Below are 20,652 nucleotides of genomic sequence, written 5' to 3' on the forward strand. Positions count from 1 at the left end.
GGTCAGGACTCCAAAGTACTGTGGATGTTCTTAACTTGTAATTCTAAAATTTGCATTTGCAAAAATGGCTGTAGCTGTAAATTAAGTGGCATTTGGAGGGAGATACCAAAAGAGTTTAAAACCTAAAATATCAAAGAAACTTAAAGTATCATAAAATCCTTACAGTGTGAAAGCAAGCCATTCAGCCCATCGAGTCTACACCAACCCTCCAAAGAGCATCCAACCCAAAGCCACCCCCACCCCTGTAACCCTGCATTTCCCATGGCCAGTCCACTTGGCCTGCACATCCCTGAGCACTATGGGCAACTTAGTCTGGCCAATCCATCTAATCTGCACATCTTTAGACTGGGACTGTGGGACGAAACCAGAGCACCTGGAGGAAACCCACGCAAACATGCAGAGAATGTGCTAACTCCGCACAGACAGTCACCTGAGGATGGAATCAAACCCAGGTCCCTGGTGCTGTGAGGCAGCAGTGCTAACCACTGAGCCACTGTGCTGCCTAGTAGACTGGACTGTGAGCCCTTGTAACCATGGAGGTAACAACCCCCGACTCAACAACAGCCACCCCTTGTCTCTCCACCTGGGACATAATCCACATTTTGTGTTTTTCCCTTTCAATAATGCAAGAGGACAGGTGTTAAAAAGCCTGTTTCAGCTGGAGGGTGCCAATGGGACTGAATGTTCTCATATGTACCAGGCTAGGTTTGAGCATTAGCATGCTGTGAAGGTTAGGATGGAGAAACTACCCCTAATCATCCCTTGTGTTTCCAGATAAAGCCTTTCTCTCATGCTGAGTGGTGCAAAACCAAAATATTGAAAACCAAGGTGGCGAAGGATTGGGGCTCCTGATCCCAGGGCTCATCTGCTCTGTCCGCTTTTCTTTTCTTTCTTTTCTTGTCTTCATTCTTGTTTCTTTTTCTTCTTTTTACTTACCTATGTGAATAGTTCAGTTGTGGTGATGGTGTCAACGGCGGCGAGGTGAGCCCAGCACGGACTCGTGGTGAAGGCATCAGAGGCGAGTTTGGGTTCCCGGTGCATTCTGCATTGATGAGGTAGGCCTAGTGCCGACTCATGGCTGCTGCAGCAGAGGGAAGTTTGGATTCCCCGCAGCATCTGCATCCAATGCAGACTCGTGGAGGTGGCAACAGAGGTGAATTTGGGCCCAGTACGAGACACTATTAGTGGTGGCTGCACTGGCGAGGTCCAGCAAGGACTCATGGTTATGGCAGTGTCGACGGAGGGAAGAAGGCACCATAAAGTGGTCATTCTTGCACTGGCAGTGTGGTGAGGGGATTTGTGGCTGGCCACTCTAGGCCTATGGCTGAGCACTTAACAAGAACAAGGGGGTGGTGATGGCTTGGTGGTATTATCACTGGGCTGTTTCTCCAGAGACCCAGGTAATTGTTCTGAGGACTCAAGTTTGAATCCTGCCATGGCAGATGGTGGAATTTGAATGTGATTAAACATCTGGAACTTAGAGTCTAATGATGACTGTGAATCCATTGCCAATTGTTGGAAAAAGTCCCTCTGGTTCTCTAGTGCCTTTTAGGGAAGGAAACTGCCATTCTTAACTGGTCTGGCCTTCATGTGACTCCAGACCCACAGCAATGTGGTTGACTCTGGGCAATTAGGGATGGGCAATAAATGCTGCCTAGCTGGCGATTCCCTCATCCCATGAATAAATAAAAAAAGGACTGTGAAGTTGAACTTTATTTAGAGTCAAAGAATCATTAAGCACCAGAAACAGACCCTTCAGTCTAAGCAGTCATGCCGTAATTCCAAATTAAACTAGTCCCGTGTGCCTGTACTTGGCCCATATTCCCCCAGACATTTATTATTCATGTACTTTTAAAATGTCTTTTAAATGTTGTAACTGTACCTGCATCCACCACTTCCTCTAAAAGTTCATTCCACACACGATCCCACTTCTTTGTAAAAAAATTGCCGCTCATAGCTTTTTTAAATCTTTCTCCTCTCACCTTAAAAATATTTCACCTAGCCTTGAAATCTTCCACCCTAGGGAAAAGATACCTGCCATTCACCTTATCTATACCCCTCATGATTTTATAAACCTCTATAAGGTCACCCCTCAATCTCCTCCACTCCAGTAAAAAAATGTCCCAGCGTTTCCAGCTTCTCCCCATAACTCAAACCCTCCATTCCCAGCAACATTCTGGTGAATCTCTTCCAAACCTTCTACAACTTAGTAATATCCTTCCTGTTCCTTTATTTTACTGCCTTTATGTTTTATATTTTGGTTTATTTCTCTGTTTTAAGATGGCACAGCTGAGTGGTGAAACTATACAACGCTTTATAACAATAAATAAATCAAGTAATAAATAAATCAAATAATAAATTAGTTGGAAAAGGAAGTACGACAACAAAAGGACTCTCACTTCCCCTGAATACTAGAAGTCAATCATAGTCGAAAGGAATCAGCATTTCAACCAATTCGCAAAACTAAGGATCAGGAAACTGACTGTTCATCTGCAAACATCAATGCTACCATTGCAATGGTCTCAATGTTGAATGATCTGCTTTTTGTAAACAGAGACTGATCCATAAATCTATTTTTTTTAACTTTTATCTTTTGGACTTACCTCTTATTTCTGATCTGTGTATGTTTGTGTCACATTGTCAGTTCTTCTTGTGTTCAGTAATTAATAAATTCATTCAATGTTAACTCAGACAGCCTGCTTAAATTGGCTGCTTTTAAAATGTAAGTTCATATGACTCTGAGAGAAAGTTATCCACAAGGAAAAGGAGCTGTTTTTAAATTACATTTGTTCTACCTAACTGAGGGGGCAGTCGAATAAAGATGTGGAGCCAGTTCATCCCTCCAAGGCCGGCAGTTTAACAACGTGACTTCTCCAATCCAGAACCATAATGAATTGGGGAACCTGGCCCTGCGTCTGGTTATGACACTATCTATAGATTCTTGTACTCCTTCTTTTGTGCCGACTATATGTGGTTTGTCATCTGCAAATCTATCTGATGTTCTCATAAAATGTCAAAATACCGCACTAAAATTTGAATTTGTGCAATAAATTCTGTGGAGATTTTTCACGATTACAGCATCAAATAAACTATAATGGTCAGCTTATTAATAATTATAAATAATTGTTAATATTAATTCATTGATTATAAATTATTTGTAAATGTTTAATGGGTGGAATCTTTGCAGCATTCTTAGAATAACTAATACAAGGTCCTCATCTCAAAATAATGGAAGATCAGCATTCGGATAAAGCTGAGTCAGTGATAAAGCAATTGAGAGTATAATTTACATTTGGTAAGACAATGTTAAGTTCCTTTAGCATCCACATGTATCCAGAGTCTAAGATACTCACTTGAAACCTTGAAATACTCCAAAGTTTCCACTTCTTTGTCAGTCAGTCAGCTTATACTGGTCAGCATTTGGTCATTTATGTTTAAAGCTATCTTTATAACTTTTAGTTCTAGATTGAATTAAAAATGGACTGATCATGCTTGCAGCAATCTATTCTACATATCCAGCCAGGTTTTGTTTTCGTTATTCCTGTTTCTGAATCTTAACTGGTGGATAATAATGATCTTCATTTCACCTGTTAACAGGACTGCGATAAGCAGCAGTACACACTGCTGGCAGAAATAGTTCCATGTGGAACAATTGCGTCAGAAACTTGCCTAAAAACACTGGTGTTAACAACTGATCATAAGCATAACGTAAGTTTCCTCAGTATGTTGTGGCAATTCTAATTTGTAGTTATCACCACAACCTTTAATGACTCCATTCTTAGTCCTATTCCACCTATTGTTCTTGGCCTTACTGTTTATTAGCCTCAAATGGAACTCACATCATTTCCATCACTAAAATAGCTAATTTGTTTACTTTCCAGACAAATATTTCTTTCCTGCCAATTATTTTTATTGTCCATAAAGCCCAAATCCACCCAAAGTTAGAGTATCATTGTGATATCATAGAATGCTTTTCTAATAAATCCCTCAGATTTTTCAATTGGATACAAGGGAAGTCAACCCTCTACACAATGAAAACACAGAGAATGCTGGATAAACTCAGTAGGTCCGGCAGTATCTGTGGAGAGGGAAACAATTAAAGTTTCGAGTCTGGTAATGATAGAATCTCTGTTATCTGTATTTTTACCAGCTTCTGCAGTATTTTGCCTTTATCCCTCTACATAATACATCTCACTCTAGTATTTATCTCCCTCTCTGTTATGTTCATACTATTCCAGCCAGGATCATTCTGATCTTTCTTCTCTTACAATGTTCAACAGTCTCCTGCTGACTGAAGGAAAAGTTCTGTGCACTAATATAACAACATCCCCTAATTTCAGTAATGCTTCAGTTTTTCTCCATCCTACAATCTTCACACTTTTAAAGCTCAATCTTTTCACCATCTGATCATTATTGCTGGATGTGTCTCATCTCGCTTGCTCTTTTCCACAGTGGTGATTACTGCATTATGTTCTTTGGCCTTTTGACGTTGTTATTTAATGGGAAATGGGTGCTTGTGTCTAAAATAAAAGACTATTGTTTGCTTTTGTTTTGCTGTGCTGCATTCATCTAAAATTATTTGTTTAATTCCCAGGTGCTTATTTTTAAAGATAATGGGAATGTTCTTATTAATGGAGTCAAAACAACATTACCACTGGTAACAGGTAGGAACCAGTCCTAATGAAATTTGTTGCAGATACTCTGCTCACTTAAACGAGAATCATCAATAGTTAAGGGACTTGGAATAAGTTGTCCATGAGTTCAGTTAATCTTCAGGACATACTTCTGTCATCTAACAGTATCACATGAGTATGGTTATCAAGGAAGTATCAGTACTAAATCTTATATTAAGATGTAATGTGTTGCAGTTCATTGTACTTTCACATACCTAGTGTAATCTGGAGTAATGGGTAAGGATGGCAGAGTCGCAGCCATAGAGACATACAGATGTACAGCAAGGCAACAGACCCTTCAGTTCAACTCGTCCATGCCGACCAGATATTCTACATTAATCTAATCCATTTGCCAATTTTTGTCCCATATCCCTCTGAACCCTTTATATTCATTTACCCATCCAGATGCCTTTTAAATGTTGTAATTGTACCAGCCCCCACCATTTCCTCTGACAGCTCTTTACATACATGTACCATCCTTTGCATGAAAAAGTTGCCCCTTAGGTCCCTTTTAAATCTGTAGCTCGGGTTGTGGGTGAGGTTGTTGACTTGCTCACCGAGCTTGTTTTTGTTCAGACATTTCATCACCATGCTAGGTGACATCATCAGTGGAGCCTCTGATGAAGCGATGTTATTCTACTCCGCTTGGAATTTATACTGTCCGGTCCGTTATCGTGAGTACTGTCATTTCTGGTTTTGATCTGTATGGTCCATTCAACGTAAACTGTGGATCCGGCATGTAGATGACACTTTTGTCATTATTAAATGCAACAAATTAGAAGAGACCCACCATTTCATCGACAGCGTGTTCACAGGGATTAAATTCACAAAGGGAAAAGAAACGAACAATCAGCTTCCGTTTCTGGATGTTAAGGTAGAACGACTGACAAATGGGGAATCCCAAACCTCAGTATACAGAAAAGCAACCAATGCAGATCAAATCCTCAACTTCCACAGCAACCACCCCAATGTCCACAAACAAAGCTGCATTAGGGCACTATTTAAACGGGCCAGGACACACAGCAACACTTCAGAACTACGCTGGGAAGATGAAGAACACTTATACAAGATCCTCGCCTTAAACGTATATCCCCGCAACTTCATCCACAGATGCCTACATAACAGACAACAACAGGAGAATACAGTACGACCCAGCACACTGGCCACACTGCCCTACATCAGAAACATATCGGAACTGACAATAAGACCCTAAAACCACTAGGAATCAAGGTAGCCCACAAGTCCACAGTCACTCTATGACAAACACTTACAAGGATTAAAGACTCCATTCCAACAACATGCAGAACAAACGTAGTTTACAAAATACCGTGCAACGACTGCCACAAACATTACATCAGACCGACAGGAAGGAAACTATCCATCAGAATATATGAACATCAGCTAGCAGCAAAACGGCACGATGAACTCTCCTTAATATCTGTACATTCAGATAATAAAGGCCATCAGTTTAACTGGAACAAAGTAACCATAGTAGCCCAAGCCAAACAGAGACAAGCACGGGAATTCCTAGAGGCATGGTTCTCCATACTTCAATCAACAAACATATAGAATTGGACCCCATATATAAACCCATACAGATCAAAACCGGAAATTACTACTCACCGTAACGGACCGGACAGTATAAATTCCAAGCGGAGTAGAATAACATCATTTTCATCGGAGGCTCCACTGATGATGTCACCTAGCATGGTGATGTAACCTAGCATGGTGATGAAATGTCTGAACAAAAACAAGCCAGCTTGGCAAGCAAGCCAACAACTCATCCCTTTTAAATCTTTCCCCTCTCACCTTAAATCTATGCGCTGGGGAAAAGACCTAGACTATTCACCCCATCCATGCCCCTCATGATTTTATAAATTTCTATAAGGTCACCCCTCAGCCTCTGATGTTCCAGGGAAAATAGCCCCAGGCTATTCAGTTTTTCCTTATAGCTCAAACCTTCCAAACCTAGCAAAATCCTTGTACATCTTTTCTGAACCCTTTCAAGTTTCACAACATCATTCCTACAGCAGGGAGACGAGAATTCCAAAAAGTAGCCTAACCGATGTCCTGTAACATGAGCCACAACATGACATCCCAACTTCTATACTCAATGCACTGACCAATAAAGGCAAGTGTACCAAACACCTTCTTCATTATCCTTCTTCACTATCTGCAACTCTAATTTCGAGGAACTATGAACCTGCACCCTAAGGACTCTTTGTTCAGCGACACTCTCCAGGACCTTACCATTAAGTGTATAGGTTCTCCCTAATTTGCCTTACCAAAATGCAGGACCTCACATTTATCTAAATTAAACTCCATCTGCCACTCCTTGGCCCATTTACCCATCTGCTCAAGGTTCCTTTGTACTCTGAGGTTACCTTTTCGCTGTCCTCAACACCACCAATTTTGGTGTCATCTACAAACTTAATAATCATACCTCCTATGTTCACATCCAAATCATTTACATAAATAACAAAAAGCAGTGTACCCAGCACTGATCCTTGTGGTACACCGTTGAAAATTAATCTTTACTTCTGCAATATGATATCATGAATTAAAGCAAAGGAAGAATATTGTTTGAAAATTGCTGCTTGAATTTTCCATCAATTCCCGGTGACAGATGGTGCTGCAGCCACTAACTGCATAGCCTGTGTGGAAAACCTCATTGAAGAAAGCTTGTTGAACTGAGTGGTCCACAGTGCCCACAAGGAATCAATGTAATCTGCTTCAAGCAGTGTTACACAAAAATTTCCCCCAGACCCTTCAGACATACCTGTGAAAATACTACAGTTGCATTAGGAAATGCAATCTATTGGATAAGAGCAAACATTTGAAGTGGTCTGTTGCATTCTTGCATGTAACTTGATATCAAAAACAGAAATTGCTTGATAAATCTCTGCAGCATATGTGGAGAGAAAGCAGAGTTTCAAATTTGTTCTAAGGGTCACTTGACCTGAAATGTTAACTCTGATTTCTCTCTACAGATGCTGCCAGACTTGCTGAGTTTTTCTAGCAATTTCTGTTTTTGTTTCTGATTTGCAGCACCCACAATTCTTTGGTTGTTTTGTTAACTTGATGTCAAGATGGGTTGAGAGGGGCAGGCTACCCAGTGAGACAAGTTACAGAAGGCAGGAGCTAAATAAATATTTAATTCTTTTTGCAGCAAATTATACTGTTTTCAAACCATCGACATTCCACATCCTGTTAGAGACCCGGTTTGGCCTGCAGCTGCAAGTCCAACTAATTCCTCTAATGCAAGTCTACATAACACTAGATCAATCATACAAAGGGAAAACATGCGGTAGGTAGTGTGTACTTCGATTTGTCATAGTCATATCAAGTGATCTGTAGTCAGAGATAAATCAAATGGAAGCAATTCTTGGTTCAAAATATCACAGATCACAGGAATAGGATTGACTGTTTAGTCCCTTATGAGTGATCTGGAATCTAACTCCGTAAATTTGTCTTTGCTGCCTATCCCTTAGTATCTTTGGTGAATAAAACTATGAATCTCAATTTAACAAATGATTTAGTATTAGTTATTGTTTGAGGAAAAGAGTTCCAAACTTCTGCCATCTTTTATATGTAGTAATGTTTCCCAATTTTACTTTGGCTCTAATTCTGAGTTTATGTTCCCCTAGTTATAGATTCCACAACCAGTGGAAATGGTTTCTCTGTATCTACCTTATCTCTTTCCCACGTGACACAGTTTTGTATATTAACATAACCTATTAAGCAATAGTAATATACAGTAAATCCCTCGTAACTGTGAAATAACGACTTGCGAATTCACCTATCCATGCGAAAAAGTAACAACAAAATTCAACATCTACGGGCAAACTCACGTATCTGCGATTTTTAACCTTTTTTAGCCTGTATTTTTAATGACCTCCTGTCCTTCTACTCAGCCAATTTCCTAACCAGGTCACTATTTTGCCTTCAATTTATATGGGCTTCAATGTTAGCTAACAGTCTCTTGTGAGGAACTTTACTAAATAACTTCTTCATAGGATCCCTAGGATAATCCCATAGGATTAAACATTAACTCTTAACTCAGTACTTTCATTGTTCTATGTAAACGCTTTCCCCTGTCATTTTTTTTTTCTAGTTTCATGTGTTCAAATGCTATATTACATTATTATGTGTGTGATTTTGTTTTCTTTTTAAGGAAGTACATAAATGTTTAGACTGAACATAACCTTGTTTTGTTTCTGCTAGGTTTCTGTGGGAATTTTAATGACGTTCTGTATGACGATTTCAAGGCAAGTAATGGCATAACTGAGGGGACAGCTGCTTCCTTTGCAAATACCTGGAAAGTCCAGCAGAAATGTGTGGATAAAACAGATCGTCTGGAAAACCCTTGCACTATTAGTGTGGAAAACAGTAAGATCAAAAGGATATAAATTTGGGCTATATTGGCAAGAGTAATTTAAGGTCAAAACTTTATATTTCTGCGTTTTTTTGGGTTTTTCTTCTGACTGAGAACAAGCTATCAAGTATTTCTGAGCTACTTCCTCTTCATGTAAGTTTCAGTTTTTCTGTCGTAAATGTGAACCCATCACCCTCTCATATGATTTTATAATCTTTAAACTTGGGGCTCTAGTATCATTCAAGAACAAAAGGGATTCAGGTACATAATCCTTTGAAATTTGAGCCACAGGTAGACAGGATAGTTAAGAAGGTGTTTAGCACACTTAGCTTCATTGCTCAGACTTTTGAGTGCAGGAGTTGAGATGTCATGTTGTGGTTGTACAGGATATTGGTGAGGACTCTTCTGGAATACTATGTGCAGTCTGGTCGCCTTGTTGTAGGAAGGATAATATTAAACCAGAGGGGGTTCAGAAAAGATTTTCCAGGATGACTCTAAAAGTTTTAGAGTTTGTGAATTATGTCAATGTGAGTGATGCAGTGAAATTTATTACAGGGTATATAGAGTATTCTTCTGTAAGGGACTCAGGAAGAATTTTAATTTATATCCAAAATTATTTTGCAGAAAACTATGCTGAGTACTGGTGTTCACTTTTAAAAGAACCTGGAGGAGATTTTGCTCCCTGCCATTCCACCATTCAACCAAATGAATATTTCAAGGTATGTTGGTAATGTTAAATAAATACTTTCCATCAGTCTTCACAACAGAAGACACTAATAGGCATTCAAAATTACTAAATAATTAAGGGACAAAAGGAGGAGAGGAAATAAATACAATACCTATCACAAGAGAAACTAACTGAGCTAAAGATCAGTAAGACTCCTGGATCTGATTAGATGCATCCCAGGACATTAAAGGAAGTAGCTACAGAGACAGTGAATGAACTTGTAGTAGTCTTCCAAGAACCTTAAATTCTGGAGAAATCCCAGAGGATTGGAAAACAATCAATGTAACAACTTTACTTAATAAAAGGAGACGAAAAAGTGGCAACTTCTTCTGACACTTTACATCAGTTTCAGAATTTCAATTCATGGGTACCAGCATACTCCTCTTCACCATGGATGTCAAGTTACTTTAAATGTCCATTCTCCATCAGGATGGTGTTAGGACTCTCCGCTTCTTCCTGAAAAAAAGGCCTGAATGATTCCCATCTACCACCACCCTCCTCCACCTTGCAGAGCTCATCCTCACTTTGAACAACTCGTTGAATTCCTCTCACTTTGTTCAGATCAAAGGTGTGGCTGTGGGTAACCACACGAACCCCAATTCTGCCTGCACCTTTGTGACATACATGGAGAATTCCTTGTCTCGATCATACTCGGGTCCCACCCCACAACTCTTTCTCAATACATTGATGACATCATTGGTGCTGCCTCCCTCTCTCATTGAAATTGGAAAGATTTATCAATTTCACTTCTAACCTCCACTTTGCTTTCACCTTCACCTGGTCCATCTCTAATTCCTCCCTTTCTTAACATCTCAGTTTCCATTTCTGGGGATAGGCTGGCCACTACAAACCCACCCAACTCACAGCTGCCTGTTGCCTGTAAGGACTCCGTTCCATTCTCTCAGCTTATCTACTTCCACTGCATCTGTTCTGATGTTGCTACCTTCTGCAGGGTGCCTTTTTCCTCAAACAGTGATTCCCCTCCACTGTGGTTGACAGGACCCAGAGCTATGTCCAACCTATTTCCTGCACTTCTGCCCTCTCCCCTTTACTTCCCTTCGACAACACCAATAGAGTCCCCCTGGTCCTCATTTTCTACCTCACCAGCGTCCACATTGAAAGGATTATAAGCTGCCATTTCTGGTTGCCACACTAAAAGAAGGATGTAGAGGCTTTAGAGAAGGTGCATAAGGGGTTTAACAAGATATTGCCTGGATTGGGGTATATTAGCTACAAGGGAAGGTTGGACAAACTCGGATTATTTTCTCTGAGAGGTGACCTGATAGAAGTACATAAAATTATGAGAGGCATGGATAGGTGGATAGTTGGAGTCTATTTCCCATGGTAGAAATATCAAATACTATGGGGGAAAGGTTTATAGAGGGGGGGAGTTTAAACGAGATGTGAGAGGATGATAGGTGCCTGGAATGTGCTGCCAGCAAAGATCATAGAAGCAAATATGAGAGCAATTAAGAGGCACTTTGACAGACACATGAACAGGCAAGAAATAGAGGGATGGACTGTGTGCTGGCAGATAGCATTAATTTGGAATGGCATTATGGTCGGCACAGACATAGTGGTCTGAAGGGCCTTTCCTGTGCTGTACTGTTCTCTGTTCATTTCAGCCACCTCCAACAGGATACACCACCAGACACATATTCCCCTCCCCTCCCTTGTCAGTTCTCAGGGAATGTTCCCTCTAGGGTACCCTGATCTACTCCTGCTTGACTCCCAACATCTCTCCACGTGCCATGGATCTACCCATGTAATCGCAGAAGGTGTATTACCTATCTGTTTACTTCCTCCTTCCTCACTATCCAAGGCCTCAAATATAACTTCCAGGTGAAGCAGCAATTTACTGGCACTTCACTCAATCTAGTCTATTGTATTCATTGCTCACTGCTGTGGTCTTCTTTGCACTGGGGAGTTGAAGCACTGGCTAAGTAACCATTTTGCAAAACAGCTACGTTCTGTCTGCAAAAATGACTGAGCTTCCAGTTGCCTGCCATTTCAAAAAACCACTACGTTTCCTGGCCAACATGTCTGTCTCGGGCTCGCTCCAGTGCTCCAGCGAAACTCAGCGTAAACTGGAAGAACATCACCTCATTTTCCGTTTAGGAACTCTGCAACCTTCTGGACTCAGTATTGAGTTTAATAATTTTAGGGCCTGAATATCTTCTTCCATGTCCTTCACCCACCACCACGCCTTATGTCCTTTCATCACATGGGCTGCTTTCAGCACAGCCAACTCATTTTCACCTATTTATGGTCCCTATTAGCAGCTTTTCTTTCTCTCTGGCTTAATATTATCCATCCCTTTGTCAGCCTAACTGTATTTCTTTTTCCCTGGGCTCCATCTCCATGTGTCACTTACTCTTTCTCCCAACTGTCCTCTCCTGTCATCAGCTTAGATACCACCGTTTCCTAACTACCATCCATTCTGAAGAAGGGTCACTGGACTTTCTCCAGCAATTTCCAGTTTTGTTAACTATAGGCTAGTTAGTCTAACATCTGTTACTCAGAAATAGTTAGAGTCTATTATAAAGGATCTAATAGCAAGCATTTAGAAATACATTATATCATCCTGCAGACAACATGGCTTGAGGAAAGATCATGTCTAACTAATTTATTAGAATTCCTTGAGGTACTCGTTCTTCAACAAGCAGAATAATTAGAAGGGTAACAGTGGATGTTTTTCAGAAGGCATTTGATAAAGTCCCACATGTTATCTCTAAATGAGATAAGAGCAATGGTGTTGGAGGTAGTATATTAGTATGAATAGAGGGTTGGCTTACTGATAGAAGACAGAGAGTTGAGATGAAGCTTTTCAGGATGGCAAAATGTAACTCATGGAATGCCACAAAGTTCAGTGCTGGGGCAACAACTATTTCCAATATATATTAATGACTTGGATGAGGAAAGTGAATGTGCTGTAGCCAAGTTTGCAGATGACACAAAAATAGGTGAAAAAGCAAGTTTGAGTATGACTTGAAGAGTCTGCAGAGGGATACAGACAGGATAAGCGAGTGAATAAAACTTGGCAGATGGAATAGAATAGGCAAAAATCGCAGGAAGTATAGAGGAGCTGAATATTATTTAAATGGAGAAAGATTGCAGAAAGATATAGCACAAGGGACTTGGAAGTTTAGAAGAATGAGAGATGACCTTATTGAAACGGGCAACATTCTTAAGGGTCTTGCAGAAAGATGTTACCCCTTGTGGGACAGTCAACAACCAAAGGGTATGATCTCGTAAGACAGAGACGAGGCAAAATTTCTTTTCTCAGAGGGTAGTGTATCAGTGAAATTCCTTCTGCAGAGGGCCATAGAGGCTGAGTCTCCAGGGCAATCACATCCTTATACACCTTAAACGGGTCACCCCTCAAGCTTCTCTGCTCCAAAGAAAACAACCTGAGCTTATCCAACCTCTCTTCATAGCTGAAATGCTTTATTCCAAGAAACATTCTGGTGCATATTCTCTGCACCCCCTCCAGTGCAATCATATTCTTCCGATAGTGTGGAGACCAGAATTGCAAACAGCACTCCAACTGAAGCCTAACCAATGCTCTATACAGCTCCAACATGACCTCCCTGCTCTTATAATCTATACTTCAACTGATAAAGGCAAGTGTCCATATGTCTTCCTAACTACCCCATTAACCTGTCGAGCCTCCTTCAGTGATCAGCGGACAAGCACCACAATATCCCTCTGTTCTGTCAGCTTCCGAGGATCTTGCCATTCATTGAATATTCCCTTGTCTTGTTCCTTCTTTCAAAGTACATCACCTCACATTTATCAGGGTTAATTTCTATCTGCCACTGTTCTGCCCATCTGACCAATTTGTTTATTTCCTCCTCTAACCTAACATCTTCCTCCTTACTGTCAACCCCTTGGTCAATCTTTGTGTCATACGCAAACTTATTTATCATCATCACCAGCACTACTCCCCACCCCACATTCTTATCTCCATCATTCACGAACATCACTGACAATTAGGGATCCTGCATTGATCCCTGTAGTATGGCACTGTAATCCAGGGTCCAGTCACACAAACAACCCTCTAGCACCACTCTCTGTCTCCTGCCACAAATTCAATTTGGGATCCACCTTGCTGAGTTACTCTGGATCCCTTCATTATCAGTTTCCTACGTGCGTCTTTGTCAAAGGCCTTGCTGAAATCTATAGAGGCTACATCAACTGCCCTACCTTCATCTACACACTTGGTCACCTACTTGAAAAATTCAATCAAATTTGTTAGGTATGCCCTCCCTCTGACAATGCCATGGTGACAGTCCCTGATTATACCTTGCCTCACTAAGTGGAGATTAATCTTCTCCTTCATAATTTTCTCCAATAATTTCGCTATCACTGATGTACGACGCACTGGTCTACAGTTCCCTGCTCTATCTCTATCACTATAATTGCAAAATTGAATCACATTAGCCATCCTCCAGTCCTCTTAGCACCCCACTGTGGTCAGTGATGATTTAAGCATTTGAGTCACGGTCCCTGTTATTTCCTCCCTCATCTCTCACAGTAACCTGGGATACAACTCATCTGGGCCTGGGGATTTGTCCACTTTTATACCACCAAAACCTCCAATACCTCCTCAATTCTAATATCAATCTGATCAAGAGTTTCACAGTCCATCTTCTTCAATTCTATACTTGAATTGTCCCTTTCCTGACTAAAGACAGATGTGAAGTATTAACTTAATGCTCTATCAATGTCCTTCAGCTTCACAGATTGCCCCCCTGGTCCTTAGTGGGCCCTGCTTTTTCCTGGTTATTCTCTTCCTCTTGACATACTTGTAGAATATCTTTGTATATGTGATGCCCCTATTTAAAAAGGAATGAAGCACAAAGTGGGTAACTATAGGCCAATTACCTGACGTCATTATTGGAAAAGCATTGGAATCAATTATTAAGCAACTAATACCAGCACATTTGGAAAATTGTAATCAAATAAAACAGTGTCAGCATGGCTTCATGTAAGGGAAATTGTGTCTGACTAATTTACTAGAGTTTTTTTTGAGGAAGTCTCAACCAGAGTGGATAGAGGGAACAGAGTAGATGTGTTGTATTTGGAATTTCAGGAGACATTTGACAAGATAAGTAAAGATTAAGTCATAAGATGAGAGCCCACAGTGTTGGAGGTCATTAATTAGCATAAATAGAGAAATAACTAATGGTCTGGAAACAGTGAGATGGGATTAGGATTTCTTTTTCAGGTTGGCGCCCTGTAACCAGTGGGGTTCCACATGGCTCATAACTATTATAATGTATACTAGTAACTGGAGGAAGGAAGCAAAGGTACTACAGTCAAATTTGCAGATGACACAAAATAGGTAGAAAGGCAAGTTGTGACAAGGATGCAAACAGTTTACAGAGAGACACTGATAAGTTAAGTAGATGGGCAAAAAGTTAGCAAATTGGTTACAATGTGGAGAAATATGACGTTGTTCAGTTTGGAAAGGAGAATAGAAGAACAGACTATTACTTAAATGGAGAAAAAATGCAGAAAGCTGAAACACAAAGGGACTTGGGAGGACTTGTGCATGAAACACAGAAGTTATCACTGCAAGTGCAGCAGGTAATCGGGAGGGCTAATGGAATGTTGGCCCTTATTTCAAAGGTGTTGGAGTAAAAGAGAAGGGAAGTCTTAATGCAACTGTACAAGGTGCCAGTGAGACCACATCTGGAGTACTGGAGCAGTTTTGGTGCCCTTACTTACAAAACGATATTATTTCATTCGAAGAAGTTCAGAGAAGGTTCACTCGGATGATCTCTGGTACAGAGGGATTGTCTTAAGAGCAGAAGTTGAACACGTTGGGACTCACTGAAGTTTAGAAGAAACTTTGAGGATTCTTAAGGGGATTGACAAAGTGAATGCTGAAAGGATGTTTCCCTTCATGAAAGAGTCTGGGACCAGAGGGTAGTGTCTCAGAATTAAGGGATGCCAGTTTAAGACTGAGATGAGGAGGGATTTCTTCTCTAAGCGGGTTGTGAATCTTTGGAACTCCTAGCCACGGAGAGATGTGGAGGCACAGTCCTTGTGTATTTTTAAGGCTGAAATAAATAGATTCCTATCAGGAGAGAATTCAAGAGATTTGGAGAACGGGCAAGAAAGTGGATGTGAGGAAGGTTGGATCAGCCGTGACCCTATGGAATAGCAGAGCAGACTCAAAGAGCTGAATGGCCAACTTCTGCTCGTTAGCCTCATGGTCTTAATTTCCTTTTACAAAATGTTCTTCTTCTCAAAATACTGAAACAGGAACTCCCCTTTGGTTGGATGCTGTAGTTTTTCAATGGTATGTAACACCAATGTTCAATTTTCCAACAAGAATTCCTGGTTTGTGCCATAGTGCGTATGTAAGTGAAATCATTTTGTGCTCCAGCTATTACACCTTGTTCGCCTCAGGAAAGAAACAATAAACAATAACTTTCAAAACACAGCTGTTACATGTTGATTTGGAATCTTTCCTGGTGTCATGTACTTATGCAAAAGTGAAGATAAAGAAGTGTTTCCAGATGGTTTTTGTCATGACTCGCTGGGGTATCGTGCTGAAAATCAAGCCTCACTAATTCCAGAATTGTCACAAAAGTTAAAGGTTTTTTAAAAATAAGAACACAAAATTGACTGATTTACCTGATTTTCAGGCCCAAGTTGATACCAAGGATGGACCAACTTTCTGTACTTAACAAGAATTACTATTTATCACAAGTAAATGTAACCTAGCTACAGGTAAGCAGTTATAAACTGCTGGCATATAACACTGCTAATTAAAACACTTATCCCTTTACAAACTTCCACTTACACATACACAGATGTACAGCCAAAGAAAACTATATGGCCAGAGGGGAAAAACTAGAAAACATTTCTGTGGTCTTCGTTCCCAGGTTCTGTTGAGCTGATTCTTGTGGAACTAAACATTTCTTTCTGGCTTCCCTTTTCCAAAATTTCCACTGGTTTGTAAGAGGCACAGATTGGCTGGTTCACCTGTTAAATTCCACTGATCTATCAATTAAAAGTCACAACTAACAGCAACTGCTGAAGGAAAGATTAAGTGGTTTTCTTCAGATTTAATGTGTGTTTTGACTGCAAAGAACAGAGAGGCCTCTTGTGAGCTGATGGAGATCAAACTCTTTTTGAATATTTGGTTCCCTAGTTCCAAGTTGTTGCGTTATCTGGCAGCCAATTACATGGCTATTGGCAGGCAAAAGGCTTTTGTCATCAACACTGGCTACTGGTCCTTAGATCAATCAATTTCTTGATGCCTCCCAGCTGAATCAATCCTTCGGATCCTGTTCATCTGCAAACACTTCAGTGACTGCTTGTTTAAACAGCTATTTACAGTGTTTGCTATGTGTGTCAGGTTTCTTGCTTTTCAAAACATGCAGCCACCCTTCCAAAGCATTGGTTTCAGCAGTTTCTTTTCTCATTTCAGTCCAACGTTTAAAAGCACAAAGATACAGTTAATGCACTTTACCTACACCCTTCTCTCCAACTTATATAAAGAAATAATTTAGTCTTCTCCTTTTGTTTAGAAATGTATGTATGACAGTTGCAACTGTGATAAAAATGAGGACTGCATGTGTTCTGCACTATATTCATATGTTCGAGCTTGTGCAAGTAAAGGTGTCATGTTAACTAATTGGCGGACAAAAGTATGTGGTAAGTAAGCTTTACTATATATTTATAATACAATTGTGAATCTAGATGCAACCATAACAAATATATTTGTCCTGGAATTTTGACTGGTGGAAATTAGACTGGGCTGGCAAATGGGAACAGATCTCCCATAGGTCCAAAGGTTCTGCTCAGAAACTAACACCTAACTCTGTGTTCTGGATATCTCTGCATAATATGTAGACCCATGCAGGTAATAGCCATCTCATCAATGCCATTTTTTTAGGTAGTTATTTTAAATATGTCTAGGTGTTATTTAAAAGAGAATTGTTTGACACAAAATCATGGCTTGTAGGATCACAGTAACCGCGGGAGCATCATCACTGGCATTAAATTGCACTTATTAATTCCCTGATCTAGTCATGCCTCTACAACAACAACTTGAATTTATATAACACCTTTAACATGGTTAAACATCCTGTACACTTCATAGGAGACTGTCAGCAAAATCCAACAGCGAGAGACTAAAGTAGATGTCAAGGCAAGTGCCCAAAAGTTTGGTCGAAGAGATCAGGAAAAAAAGGTGGTATCTTAAAAGTGTCGTGGGGTGTAGAGATGCAAAGTGATTTAAGGACCCAGACAGAATAACAGAGCCAGAGACATTTACAGAGATAGGCAGGTGTGAGGCCATGAAGGCATTTGAAAGCAAGGATGAGAATTCTAGAATCCAGCTGATGCTGAACTAAGACCCAATAAAGATCAGCAAATGCAATACTAGTATGTACAAGTCACTATTTAGCATAACTTCTGATGTAAGTTTTGAGTTTAAATAATAATAATAATAATAATAATTTGAATTAAAAATCAGTACTTCTGAGATGTGATTATATTTTCACACAAAGATTTCAATGAAAGTCAATTATTAACAGTCAGCGCGGATTAATAGATATTACTGCAAGTTGCTGTGGCAGAGTAGCCCTTTCAGATCATTGACTTTTCTCATTTGTTTTAATAAATTTGTAATAGACTCTTACGTGAAGACCTGTCCTGCAACACTAATATACAGTTATGATATGAAAAGTTGCAAGCGCACATGCCATTCTCTTAGTGAGAAGGATATTACATGTGGAATCCAACATGTGCCGGTGGATGGATGTGGCTGCGCTGATGGAATGTATATGAATGAAAAAGGCATATGTGTGCCCTCATCTGAGTGTCCATGCCTCTATCAGGGCACCCTCTTGAAAGCCGGAGAGATGATTAATCAAGGAGATACACATTGGTAAATTAAAGTGGCCACTGTAGTAATTTTGCACAATAATTATGATTAAAAGATACTTATAAAATTTGATCTTATATTTTTACTAATCTGTTACAGTGTGTGTCAAGATGGAAAAATGCAATGCATTTTATCACTGCATAGAATACAGAGTAAGTTTTGCTGTCCGATTTTATTATATTTGTTTATGTGTCAGCCATAACAGTCAGTAACACACTCACTTCTGAATTGCAATACATCAGGTCGAAACCTCATTCCATAAGTACAAAGAAATTAAGGCTGGAACTCCCATACAGTATTAAAGGAACACTACACTGTTGGAGGTGCTGCCTTTTGGATAAAATATCGCCAAGGCCAAATCTTTTCTTCTCAAGTAGATGTAAGAGATCCCATGACACAATTTGAAGGAGGAGATACCAATTTTCCTGGCCAGTGATTATCCCTCAACCAACATTACAAAAGAAGATTAACTGGTCATTATTAGAATCCTGTTTTTTGGAGGGAGCTGAACAATTTGTGAAGAATTTGGCTGCTTCCTGTGTTATAACCGTGTCCACACACCAAAAGTACTTAATTGGCTGCAAAGTGATTTAGGATGTCTGATAGTTATGAAGAACATGATGTAGATGCAAGTTTTTCTTCTTTCTGTTCACAGAATGTTTTCCACCCAAGATCTATTTAAGTTGCAATACTACAGAGCCAGGCATAACAGGGACAGAGTGTCGCCGAACTTGTGGAAACCAGAATCTGGACTGTGTGGGTTTCTTGTGTTTCATTTTCATAATAACTTATCGTAATTCTTTAATGTATACACATGCCATGGGGTCCATTGCAGAGAAACATCATAAAGTCAGCCTTATCAGTTAGCATTAGTAATTTTTTAAACCATTCTCAAATGTCCACTTCTACTTAAACATTTGAGTCTTCAGAATACAGTCCAAAGTAATTAATTATGATCCAGCTGCACAAAATAAGAACACTTCACATGAAAGCAATTTTTTGAGGGTGGCATGGTGGCAGCCCCTCTACCTTTGGACCAGAAGGCCTAAGTTCAAACCCCACCTGCTCCAAAGGTGTGTGATATCATCTCTGAACAGGTTGATTAAAACATAGGAAAAAAAGAAACTAATATTTTTGAGGGTTCTTGTGGCACACTACTATTGTCCCTACTTCTGAGCATGAGACCCAAGTTCATAGCCCACCTGCTCCAGAGCTGTGTGACAACATTACTGAACAGATTGATTAGGAAATAATATCAAAGCATTTCCCATATTAACCCCACGCAGCTAGAGCAGTCAAATCCTTACTTGATTCTGCTACCAAACTGACTGTTGAGTTAGGATAATTAAATTAATGTGATTATGCACTGTAGAAATGAGACTGCCTCCCGTTAACTTACAACATTATAATCTCACAATACTGTCATTCAATGGATTTTAAAAATTGCAAATAAAACATTAGGGACTAGTTTCTCTATTTCTGTGCCAATATTTTAAATCTAAAACATCTCTGACTTGGCCAAGCTGGGGTCTGTAGGGCAGCTGCAATGCATGGTTAGACCTTTCAGTGCACAATGCCATTTTAGCAAAATATGCTAGGTGCATGGGCTGGCGTAAGGGTGATTAACACTCCGATTGTAACTGAACTGATTCTTACCATTCATTAATGAAACTGCAAGTCATTTTATTGTCTCATGTTTCAGTGAATTTTTAAAAATCAAACTATTCAGATGTGATATGACACATCTGTGGAACAGATGGGACTTAACCCCACTCAAAGTCAGGGATATTGCCACTGTGCCAAAAACTCTCTGTTATTTCTGTAGTATGTAACTTCTCCGAACAATAGCCAGCTGAACAGGAATATGAGGTCAACTGATTATATTGCATTGATGAGAGGTTCTGGGAGAAGTTTGAAAGATGTTTGGAGTACTTTGTAAAGATATAACCATCATTCTATCAATATTTAT

General features: G+C 39.9%; 1 protein-coding gene across 1 annotated transcript in view; it reads left to right on the forward strand.

Annotated features, from left to right (window-relative positions):
- The first annotated feature begins 533 nt into the window (after positions 1–533).
- Positions 534–20,652, forward strand: part of LOC109934275 (mucin-2-like) — a 30,985-nt gene continuing 10,866 nt past the window's right edge. The window contains exons 1-11 of the mRNA XM_048607279.1: positions 534–539; positions 949–1,035; positions 3,598–3,708; positions 4,595–4,664; positions 7,843–7,980; positions 8,898–9,062; positions 9,673–9,767; positions 17,323–17,449; positions 18,431–18,686; positions 18,783–18,835; positions 19,339–19,439. Of these exons, the coding sequence (XP_048463236.1) occupies positions 534–539; positions 949–1,035; positions 3,598–3,708; positions 4,595–4,664; positions 7,843–7,980; positions 8,898–9,062; positions 9,673–9,767; positions 17,323–17,449; positions 18,431–18,686; positions 18,783–18,835; positions 19,339–19,439 (1,209 nt within the window). The remainder of the gene's footprint in view (positions 540–948; positions 1,036–3,597; positions 3,709–4,594; positions 4,665–7,842; positions 7,981–8,897; positions 9,063–9,672; positions 9,768–17,322; positions 17,450–18,430; positions 18,687–18,782; positions 18,836–19,338; positions 19,440–20,652) is intronic.

This window comes from Rhincodon typus, chromosome 17, assembly GCF_021869965.1.
Source record: "Rhincodon typus isolate 14 chromosome 17, sRhiTyp1.1, whole genome shotgun sequence".
Taxonomy (NCBI): Eukaryota; Metazoa; Chordata; class Chondrichthyes; order Orectolobiformes; family Rhincodontidae; genus Rhincodon; species Rhincodon typus.